This window comes from Candoia aspera, chromosome 2, assembly GCF_035149785.1.
Source record: "Candoia aspera isolate rCanAsp1 chromosome 2, rCanAsp1.hap2, whole genome shotgun sequence".
NCBI classification, from domain to species: domain Eukaryota; kingdom Metazoa; phylum Chordata; class Lepidosauria; order Squamata; family Boidae; genus Candoia; species Candoia aspera.
In genome coordinates, this window is record NC_086154.1 from 245,449,481 (window position 1) to 245,461,507 (window position 12,027).

General features: G+C 40.5%; 1 protein-coding gene across 1 annotated transcript in view; it reads left to right on the forward strand.

Annotated features, from left to right (window-relative positions):
- The window catches only part of OXCT1 (3-oxoacid CoA-transferase 1), a 73,782-nt gene extending 64,087 nt beyond the window's left edge, over positions 1–9,695 (forward strand). Inside the window, exons 14-17 of the mRNA XM_063295706.1 lie at positions 193–282; positions 2,342–2,422; positions 3,667–3,768; positions 7,284–9,695. Coding sequence (XP_063151776.1) covers positions 193–282; positions 2,342–2,422; positions 3,667–3,768; positions 7,284–7,319 — 309 coding nt within the window. The 3' untranslated portion in view covers positions 7,320–9,695. The remainder of the gene's footprint in view (positions 1–192; positions 283–2,341; positions 2,423–3,666; positions 3,769–7,283) is intronic.
- The last annotated feature ends 2,332 nt before the right edge of the window (positions 9,696–12,027 follow it).

Here is a 12,027-nt window from a genome sequence, read left to right on the forward strand (position 1 = left end):
TTAGTTCCTCATATTTAGTGACCCATTTCACTTGGTGGTAATATAGGATGGATTGAGACAAAGTAAGTGTTCTTAATATTTGCAGGAATTAACCATAAAAAAAAAACCAAAGTAAAGACCTTCACTTTTGGGATATTTGTATTTTAAGTTTCTTTCTTTGATTCTTTGTTTTTTCTTGAAATGTATTTCTAGGGAAAGATGGTGAAAGGGATGGGTGGTGCCATGGATTTGGTGTCCAGCTCAAGAACTAAAGTAGTAGTGACTATGGAGCACTCAGCAAAGGTAAAAAAAAAAAATGTTTTTGAGTGAAAATGTGTGTTGCTTCTATAAATGCTTGTATCTTGATGGCTTCCCCTGACACCCTCCTATAGACAGTTTCTCTCTTTATTATGGCATTGTGGAGGAGAGATGTGCTAGTTTGTCATAGCCAAAAATCAGAAGGACTCTGGTAATACTTTTTCCAATTAACGAACCATCTCTTTTCAGAAGCTTGAGCGTTTCATTCAGTTTTTGTGGGAAGCATAGGAAAAGTATTTCATGATTTTTATGATAGGTTGATGAAGCATAACATAGATAAATATATGAGATTTATAGGTTACTTATCTGAGTAGTAATATAATACTAGAATAGTAAAATATTCATTGAAGTGTTCTTGCTATAAACTGGAGCTATGGTTGTGTGACTGTTTCAAGAAGCCAGGGTCTGTTTGCAAGGCACCTCTGACATCAAGCCCCAGAATGTGCCAGTAACATCTACAGGGACAACAATAACAGGCCAGACAATTAACTTGGTGCTTATGTTGCAAGCATTGATGGTTCTTCAGAGAGAAACATTGCTGACTTGGCTCCTGGTATAAGTAAGGACAGTGAGGTACCTGCTAAATTTAGGCATTCAGTAGAAGAGTCAAAACCAAGGTCTGGGCTATGAAATAAAAGTACTGTCAGGACCCTGGAAAGTGCACTACCATAGTTACAGATTAGATTAACTCTGAAAGAGAAACTGTTGTTCCACCATCTGCTTATGGCCAACCAAAGACCTAAGAAGACTGGCAAAGCCTGCTAACTCTAACCTCAAAACACTGTTGGCCCTTTCCAAGTCCTCAGATTCTTGGATGCCTGAAATTGCAGAAACTATGGAAGAGTTAGGCCCAATGCTCAATCAATGGGAAGCTACATTCTCAAATGGGATGATATAAAAGAAGGGCTTCCTTTAACTGGCATGATCTGTGGTTCTGTCCTAACAGCCAGGAACCACGCTGAGACAAGGAATAGGTCCCTAGTACTTTATTACTGCTACGTTAGACAGAAAATCCTAACAAACTGAAGAAGCGTGGGAAAAACCCAGACAGATAAACCCCAAAGGTTAAGGCGGGTCTGATCTGTGTCTCTTTGAATGGCTGCTTAACTCCTCAGTACTACGCATGTGTTTTCCCCCCTGGATAGAGGCCCCCTCCTGCTCACCATCAGTAGTCATGACAGGTTCATTCTACTCTGAGCTCTCAAGACAGCCTTGGCAAGCTGCTGGTTGTATGGATATGATAGCTCAGAAGAAAATAGATTGGCCTTCTCTAGCATAGCATGCTTCTGATGTACAGATAGTCCTCACTTAATGACTACAATTGGGCCCAGAATTTCAGTTGCTAAGCAAAGTGGACATTAAATGAATGTGACCCAATTTTACAACCTTTTTGTGATGGTCGTTAAGTGAATTGTGATTGTTAAGCTAATCATGCAGTTCCCCCATTGATTTTGCTTGCTGGAAGTTGGCCAGGAAGGTCAACAATGGTGATTATGTGACTGTGGGATGCTACAATGGTCATAAATGTGAACCATTTGCCAAGAGTCTAAATTGTGATCATGCGACTGCAGGGACGCTGCAGTGGTTGCAAGTGTGAGGGCCGATCACAAGTCAGTTTTTTCCAGCACCACTGTAAGTCCGAACCATTGCTAAACAAATGGTCATTAAGCGAGGACTACCTGTATTGTGCCTGCATATCCCAGTATATCTGGAAAGGGCCAAGCTAGGGAAGACTGAATTTAATTTGTCAAATCTTATTAATGGTATAGTGGAAATTGGCAGGAATGAGGACAGGAAATGTAAGGACTAAAGTAGTCAGATTTTGCAAAATGTTCTGTTGAATTAGCCCTACTTTATGTCAAAAATGAGCCTGGACTGTTATACAGATACCCAAATCCTCTATGAAAACTTCAAGAGTAGCTAAAGCATTGTAATATATTTGCAGCATTTTGAAAAATAGCGTGCTGTGAAACTTCTGATTTTCAAGCAAGTAGTCTCTTGGAAGATGACTATTGATTGGAGTGGAATCTGTGTTTTATTGCAGGGCAATACCCACAAAATACTGGAAAAATGCACTTTGCCAATTACAGGGAAAGTGTGTGTGAATCGCATCATAACAGAAAAGGTAAAGTATTTGGCCTCGGTTACTTTTAGCTTATTTCCCTTCTCCCCTAACCTAAAGAACTTGGGAGGGGGAGCCTTATTATCTTCCTAACAAACCTGCAAGACAGAGCAGGCCATAAATTGCCCAAGACAAGCCCTTGACTATTAATGTTCAAAAGTGTTTTGCTCAAATGACCATTTTCATCTTAGTCTCAGAGAACAAGGGCAAATGCTACTTAGGAGAAAACAGCCTGAGCATTAGAATTGATATATATGAATATATATTTTAAAAAACAGACTCTTCATTTTTTCTTTCTAACTCATTGTCTGCCTGAACTGTAAGTTCACTGAGGAGCAGTATTAAAGGCTTTTCAGCTGGAGCTGTCATTCAGGCCAGCAGGCTGTTGCTCTCGGGCTGTTAATTATTTGTGGCTTGATTCCCCAACCTGGCACGTTTTGGCTCTGCTGGCTGGGAATTCTAATCCCAGCCCTTCTGTTGGGCTCTTGGCTGGAGAAGACAGATTCCCGACTGGGTTCAGTGGTGGAATAGAGAAAGGTGCTCTAAGGGATTTTGAGATCTATTTATTTTGGGGTGATCTCCCATCTTCCCGCAGACCTTTCCCCCCCCCCCCCATCTGGCTCCAGTTTGCTGGGAAGATATGAGAGTGCTCTGCTGCAGCAAACCTTTTATTAGTGCTTTGTCATGCTTATCAACAGGTTTCAAGGAAGGGAATATAATGCTCTTTTCACATACCGCATGATAGCAATCTGTTATCATCTTGCTGTTGCCAGGCTGTACCATCTACAAATTGTCGGTGGGGAATGATATCCTGATAGTCGTGTAAAAGCTCTTGACAGGTTAAAAACCAGCCTGTCAAGGAAATAACTGGGTTTAGTACTTCCCTCCATCCTGCTGGTTTTTACATACAGGGAGTTTAAATATAATGCAGTTGCTTTCAGATACTTAACCACGGTTTGCCTTTACACCCCACCCCCATGCTTACTCTCCCCACCAAGCAATTAGTAGTGACATCATCTGGCAACAAGTATATCACATGAGATTGTGGATTGTAGCATCAGGGCCTGGTTTTCCTGAGTGAATTGCTCATACTGCGTTTAAAATAGTTGGAAGAGAACAGGGAAATGGGCAGCCGTACATCTGGACTTGAGGACGGGGAATGGTTTTCAGAGCCTGAATCAGGCTTCTACATCAGCAGAGTTTTCCCTTCTAACTAAACCTCTTTGCAACTTACTTCAATCCCTTAGGCTGTATTTGATGTCGATAAGAAACAAGGACTGACGCTGATCGAAATCTGGGACGGCATGTCTGTAGATGAGATTAAAAAATGCACTGGTGCTGACTTTGCTGTAAGTCACTAACTGGTTAAGTATAGATTAGAAATAAATTGCTAAAGAAGAGTGGATTCTCTTAGCCCCTTACTCTTGGCAGAGTGCAATGTGGGCTGTTGTGCTGGCTGCTGCCTTTTAAACTTGAATGACAAAATGTTAGCAGTTGATGATAGTTACAGCCTTTTTTAAGGCCACGTAAGTTGTTCTATAAATTGCCCAGGCTAAGGGGAGGGAAGTATTTATCTTTTTCAGTTTGTTAGAAAAGGGGGTTCATTGGCTTGACTTTGGAGTGAGCCAATCTGCTGGCACTGTTACAACGTTTCTATACAATGCTGTCTTATGCCTGTACATTTTTGATTAATTACGTTGATAAGATACCGTGAGAGAAGATTGAGCAACTGACCGCTAAATGAAAATAAGCCCATTTAAAGTACATGAAAAACCATCCAGAGTCCTTCCTTTGGGGGGGGGAGGGGCGGTAATAAAATTCAACAAATAAATAAAAATAAATAAATAAAGAAGCAGATTGATCCAGAACTGGGTATCAACATCACTTTCTGGCACTACTTTTTAAACTTAGGGCTCAGCAACTGAAACTCGAAGCTTCAGATTTGGCCCTCCAAGGAAGGAGAGCCTCTTGGCACTTATAGGCATAAAGGATATACTGTACAAAAAGAAGAGGGGTCTTGACCTTAATGACTTGCTGAGAGTCCACTAGTCTTGGTTCTCTGTTTTCTTCCTTAACATGGTATTCCTTTAAAAATGGATGCTACCCAAGGCTGTAAGCCTTTAAATGTCAAAGGATGTGTTCCATCAAGCCATATAAAAATTTTTTTTTTAAAAACCCATAGTTTTAGAACTATCCTTATTTTCAAGATTTTATGTAACAATGCATTAATTAATTGTATGCTTTTGTGGAGGGAGATAGCTTAGCGGGGGCCCTGAGACCTGGCCGTGCATTCTTACACAGAGGCCAGAAGGAATAATTGTTTTCTAAAGTGCACTAAAGTACTGAAATCTCTGAATTAAATTCTGCAGAAGACGGCAGAGCATAGTAAAAGTCATAAGATGCAATTGTGCTCTAGAAGCTTAAAAGTGAAATCAGTGGCCTTAAATGGATTAGAAAGAGCTGGAAAGAGTAGACAACTTGTGGCCCTAAGACTGCCTGTGACCTGGCCTAATTTCAGTCCTTTTGCCCACTCACCCAATGGGCACCCATTGCCCAATCAAACCTCCACTGAGAGCTCTTTGTCTCTACCTGAAGCCTACTGTTTACGGGTAGGAGTGGGGAGACAAAGTGTCAGAAAGAGAAAAAGCAGCGTGGCAGATAATAGGTGCTGACACCAGTGTTGGCTGTAGCCTGACTGATTGCTTGTTTCAGACCATGTGGTCTTTGCCAGATTACTGCTGAGAGAAGACAAGAGAAGTTTGCCCACACACTTGCTATCCAAGCTTATGCATTTTTATGCCCCGCTGAACTCAGTGGGATTTTAATGGAAGAGAACAGAAACCAGCCTATACATGGCTTTACTTCCCCAATCTAGTATCCTCCAGATGTGTTGGACCGACTCCCAGAACCTTTGTGCTAAGTATTTGGAGGGCACGAAGTTGGGGAAGGCTTCTGGAAGCTTTTTGTTTGCTTCAGTGCACAGAGGCAATTGTGCATAATAGAGTTAATCCATGTATACATTTATTTCTGTCCCTTCTGCTGAAGTGCATGAAGGGGCGTCAGTATGCACTAGAATGTTCACTGCCTCCAGCACTTACGTTTCTCATGCAGCGATTATATTGTTGCTTAGGCATCAATCATCAGTCGTTGATAGAAGTGTACTTCATTGATCATCTTTGATCAGAGACAGGCGGTCATTTTTTTTTTTAAATGAGCTGAAAGTGATTGTTACCTAACAGCCTTGGTGTTATGGCAAACCAGGAATAGAAACTGAGAATATAAAATCTGGCTGGGTCTGTTTTACCGTTGGGAATTACATTGCACATCCAAATCAGTAGTAGCAGAATGGGAACTTAGGTGTGAGAACATACTCACATCAGACATGGGATGCTGTGCTTTCTAATCCGGAGCTGGGTGAAGTCAGAAAGCACCCCAAGGATGTGTGGGGCCCTGTAAATGAGCAGAGGGAAGTCTAGGTGGATACAGGGCCCTTTCTCCCCTCACCTACACTTCACAGGCTGCAGAGATTTCACCATGCTATTATGTAGCACCTGGAGGCCCACTGCAGGTTGCTGCCAAAAATGAGCATCAAACCATCATTTCAAGAGCAGCAAGCAAGATCTTTATTTTGCATTATTTTCAGATGTATCTCTGGGTTTAGAGATCTTTCAGTTTTCCCTCACTTCACACGCAGTAGTGTCTTAGCTACATCTTCCATTTCCATTTGGTTCTCTGCAGGGGGAGCAGCCGAGGTTCTTGTCCACTACTGCTCTAAAATTAAATCCCAAGCAATTTGCATCATCAAACTCTCCATCCCAAATAGCATTCATCTATTCATAATTTCTTGATACTTGGACTTATTATATGAATTCTGCTTAATTTTCTTTCTTTGCTTAAAGTTTCCTCAAAATTGTTATTTTTGGAAATGCTCACAAAAAATAGAATTGGCGTAGTACTTCTTGAGTGTTCAACACAATGTAATAGAACTGTTAATTGTTATAACCCCCACATGGGAGATGGTTTCTGGATAGTGGTAGCTTGCCTGAAACTGTTACTCCATCATCAGTTTGTCGTAGCTGGCATCAAACCATAGTCTCTAATGATACAAAGGGGTATTGGAAAAATGGAACAGCACTACAAAAGCTGTGCCGGTTTGTCTAAATCAACACCCCCCAACTTGGGCATCCTCCAGCTTAGGGCACCCGCTCTGCAGTGTCTATTTTGGCTGGGGAATTCAGGGAGCTAAAGTCCACATAAGGGTTTAGTAGTTTCAGAGCCATAAATTTAGAGGTAGAATTAGGCATAGGCATTCACAATATGCTCAATGCCTCCCATAACGTGTGTGTGTTCTCCCAGTGCTTCATATGCCCAAAGAAGCTAGATTTTTTTTTCTATTTTTATGAGGGTTCTGAATTATTTTAAATACTCAAGTCCAGCATAATTTTTATTTCCAAGGTGTTTTGGTCCAATCGATATTCTTAGACACTAAAAAAGCAAGCGACTGCAGCCCAGTGTTTTCTTTGAAAGTGTCTCCAGACCCTCAAAACCAGGGTTTCCTTGTTGCTGGGGTTTGGACTAAGAAAACTGCCCACTGAGTGTGTGGTAGAGGTGACTCAGGGCTTCCTGGTCTATGATACCAAAACCTGTTCTTCTTTCTCCCCTCCCTCCCCTTTTTAGAAAGTTGAAGTTGAGACTGGAGTTTTTATTGGAGGCAAAGACCTTGTGTTGTGACCTTGCTTATCGTCTGTGTACCCCATTATAAGCATGGAACAGTGATAGTCACTGGCTCTAATCTAGCTACTTCAGAGGGCTGCAGCAATCTGGGAATTACCTGTCAATTCATTTTTTTCTTCTTTCTTCCCAGGTGTCACCAAACCTCACACCAATGAAACAGATTTGAACCTGAAATGTAGACTGGTCCTTTCCTCCATGCTTCCAGGGAAGGGGAAATCAAATGTCTGTTTTTGCATTTATGCATTATTAAGAAGTCTTTGTAAAGTAGTTTTTGTTTAACTAGTTACCATCAAGCTGACTTGTAAGCATTTATTCGTATGCAACAATACAGTACAGCTTCCAAATTTAAAATTTCGTTTGGTACTTAGATATTTTTAATTAAAGTATTGCAGGTTTGACAGTTTATAACAGTAGCAGAGGAAACGGCTCAGTTGAGGTGATCATCTCTTGGCTTCTTAAGCTGAAATATGCACAGACTTTTCCCTACGCATAGAACTGCTTTGTATAACTGCAGTTAGGTTATACAGTAGTTACCAACTTCAGAACAAGCCAGCCATTTTCAATGCCTCTGAACGTGTCCAGGGCCATATATGACTCCTTTTGAGCTAAGGCTACTTTTACATGCCGAAGAACAATTTGAAGTGCCTGTACATTAGCTACTACTACTACTACTACACACACATTCACACAGAGAGAGACACACACAGACATAGACATGAACACAAAGAGGCACATATTGTTTACCTAAAACTTGTGAATCACCAGAACTTTGGTGGATATTTGGATGTTATATTTTCAGGATTGCATAGCTAAAAAGCTACATATAGGCTGTTTATATTCTCTGATGAAAAAGCAAGCATTTTTAAATCTTCAAGTTACCAATCCTGCGAAACACAAAAATGGGTTTTGATGGCTGGAGTGTATATTTGTTTGTTGAGATCTCAGAACCCCGAAAGACTTGGAAAACTTGTTTCCAAGATTTGCAGTAATATGTGGCTTCTGTTCTGTGGAACTTACAAGCACTTCCTGATGGGCTATTCCAATAGCACTTACTTGCTGAAAGCATGAATATATACATTAGTAATTAAATGTCTGGCAGGATAAAAGATGCAAAATAAATTGGGGAGAAAATTGCCTAATTTGCAGGAATAATACTGGCTGCAACATCTGACAGTCCTTTTGTTTGGATTGATTTGGCACAGGATTCTGTTTATTTAACTGCCTAATACGCACAGCCCTGAATTGCGTAGGAAATGTACAGTGAATTGTCCAGCTTGCACATAGCAGACGTTGTGTTGCAATGGAACTTTGATGGTCATGGTGCTGTTAGGATAACTTCCTTCTTCTTACCAACCTTATTATGTTTATGCCCTTGCACATATTCATACATCTAATGTGTGAATAATAACACAATCAATTGTTCACATAGATTTTTAATCACATCAATATATGTGCCATTTGGAATTTGACTTTTTCCTGTATATTTTCAAATAGAAAATAACATCTACTTTTTGAGACATTTCGAAAATAACTTTTCCCAGGTCAAAGCTTCTTTCCTCATTTCGTTTTTTCCTACCTAATCACTGTCTGCAGGAGCATTAAAACTTGGGCAGATCAGTGGCATTCCAGATCACACTGAGATGTGCCCTTACCTTTTTATGTGACAGGGCAAGTGAATCAGGGTGGTTTTTCAGTAACCAGTGCCTACCTGGGTGGGCAATCAGTTGTACATCTTTTTTTCCTTTCCAAGAAGCCCTTCTAACCTGAAATACAGAAATTAAGGGGCAACATCTAAGCAAAGATTTTGGAAAGTGGGAACTGAACTTTTTCATTTCTGTGTGATGTAGGAAGCTTTGGGTGCCTGCATATGGGCTAGTGAGCAGCTAGCGTTATTTGTTACCCAAGGGGGCAATGGGCATTTTGCAGCAGGAGGAGACAGTGTTTAGGGGGAAAACATGACGGATGCTGAAAGGTATTAAGAATATTCAACCTCTTCCACCTGAACCCAGAGATCATTACGAAACCAATAGAAAGTAGCTTGAGGGCAGGTTCAAAGGAAGCAATCTGTGCACAAAGAATAATTAACATGTGGACACTGCCACAGGATAGAGGTGGCTTTTGGCATAGTTGGACGTAAGTAGAGAGAAGAGAAGTTCATGGATAACTGGATAGATGGTTTCAGCTCCTAATGGCACCAGTAGAAATGAGTAATTTGCAGATGGTTGTGAAGCTGTTACTGTCCAAGCCATCTGGAAGTTAGGGAAAGATGCATGTAACAGATAACATGTGAGAGTTCATCCTTAGTCTGGTCCATCAAGGGTCAGTTTATCCAGAGACCCTTTCTGATTGTACACCAGGACTTCTGCCCTTAAGTGGAATTTTTTTGTTTTTGGCCCTGCCCTGCCCCGCTTTGTGTTTTGTCAAATGTTTCATTCTGCCCATTGATAAGGAATAAAAGTGAGCTGACTAAAGAAGGTACTGTATACTGTATGTCTGATCTTTTCTATGTAACTTTCAAAACAATAAAACAAAGTGTATAATGGTTGTGTGCTGCTGTCACTGTTGTTAAGTATGAACTTGCTTGGTAGAAATGGTTTCTGGCCTGCATCCAGTCCTATTCCTCTGAATCTGTGTTAATAATCATTAAATGCAGCGATGCACAACTTTGGAAGCCAATGGCTGTACTGGGCATTTGAGTGATGTGCCAGGACTCACACTTTGAAAAATTAGATGGGGCCAGGACAAACAGCTGGCCAGGGCTAGGCAAAAATTTAAATTTGCTTTAATATACAGTATATTTGAACACACCTAATATGATTACCTCCATGTAATTATAGTGTTCCCTTTCTGTCATACTAAAATTCAGTTCAGTGACAACTTTTGGGGGGCTCTGAGCCCGCAGGTAAGACCTTTGGGGATGGCAGGTTATGTATCCCTGATTAAATATCTAAAGTGATCTTGGTGCTTTGCAGTTACATCCAAAACGCTAACTCTTCTAATTGACCTCCAGCAAGTTCCAGAGCAATTGTATGCATTGATTTCAGTAGGGCTTGCTCCTACTGTGAGTGAGCATGCTTGGGATTTGCAGCTTCCGCTTTAACAGTGCTTAAGGTCAAGTGAACATTGTGTAGCTTAGCCTAGCAGTGTTATATTGTGAATCAATTTTTAGTTGCCCACAGCTGTCTTTTGGTACATTTGTGCTACTCAGCCTAAATATTATACGTGCCATATGATTATCTTGTTTTTTTGTTTAAGAGATAGCTACAGGGGTGTATTCCAATCAAGGCTACTTTGGCTTTGTTCACATGACACAGTTACCCATGATTTAGTCAACCACATTTTTGTGGTTTACCACACCCTGAGACATTAACTATCCAAATGGCCTGGGTTTGCACAACATGGTAGGCAAAAATATGTTGGGTAGTTTATTGTGTATTGTGCTAATAGAAATAAAAACATCTGAGATTCCTTCAACTTGCTGAATTGGGGTTTTCAGCTTCTTCCTTTTACTTTTCACCCCCTGCCTTCGGGATTTATGGATTTTGGGGAAGAAATGCCACGTGGTGGACTGCAGCTTGTGAAGAGATCATTTATCTACGTTTATTGCTGACTGGAAACCTCCTATGGACTTTTTGCGTAAAACAGAAGAAAATGAATTTATGGTTTATGGTTTTGATGTTTAGACAGGATAGATTATAGAAAGAAGAGTGTTATGTTGTAACCATAGAGTAAGAGGTAAATTTATAATTGTACTTACAACTGCTATAAAGAATATTGGAAGCTACTTTTTTATCTTTTTTTCCTTTTCTATATTTCTTTAACCTTTTCTCCCTTTTCTTGTACTTTTAGCTTCTCTTTGATTTCTTTCTTTTTCCTTTTTATTACTTTTTATTAGTTTGTATTAGTTTTTGTCTTCATATATATATATATATAGTATATATAAAGGGATCATTTGAACTGAGCCCCTGAGTGGAAAAATAACACAGTGAGACATAAAAACCAGCGACATTAGAAAGATTGAGAGGAACAAGGGCTCCTTCAGGCATAAAAGTTAGCAATTTAGATTAAATAGCTTTCTGGATTGGAGATACTGCACGTGGGTTACTCAAACAACATAGCCACTCCATCTAGAAACCACTGTGTAATAGAAAATCACTGAAATAACAGTTGTTCTCTGAATACATATAGAAAGTATGTAGCTCAGATGTTTCTTGCTGTATCTGAGGGAATGGATTCCCAAATGATGCTTAGCAACACAATAGAGGTAGGAAGTGTATTGTTGCTATAAGTGCTAATGGGTATTGGATGTTGACAGTGGTGGTGGACTCTCCTATCCCATCAAACTGATGGAAGGAAAGAGTGCTTCAATTGAGCTTTCTAAAGATCCTGTTGATAAGACAGTGAATGGGAACAGACCAAGAAAATGGGAAATCACATTTGCATGCGTCATCTCACTGAGATTTTGGCTAGAAGGAATCCTTTTCCTACCATGACGTTATCTACTATCCAATCTGGGTTACTATTTAGCTGTTTCAAGGCTTGTGATTTGATCATCTTAAGTCGTGCTGTCACTGCACTCCAAGTCATGGCAGAGGGAGAGAGGGGAGAGATATGCAACGCTGTGGCCAAATCGCCTGGCCATGGCTGAGTACTGAACACGTGATGATCTTCTCATCTAGAGCAAATTCTCATCTGCAAATCTTACTGGTTTGCAGGGCCAATAAGAGGTCAGTGCTGTTGACTACTATGGCATCCTTATTTTCTAATGGAGCAAATAACATGGCCATTCAGCCTGAAGGCAATGGGGTGGAGCTGCAACAAAACATGCCTTCCTCTTCTTTGACAGTAACTAGGGCCAAAGTCTCCTTAATTCT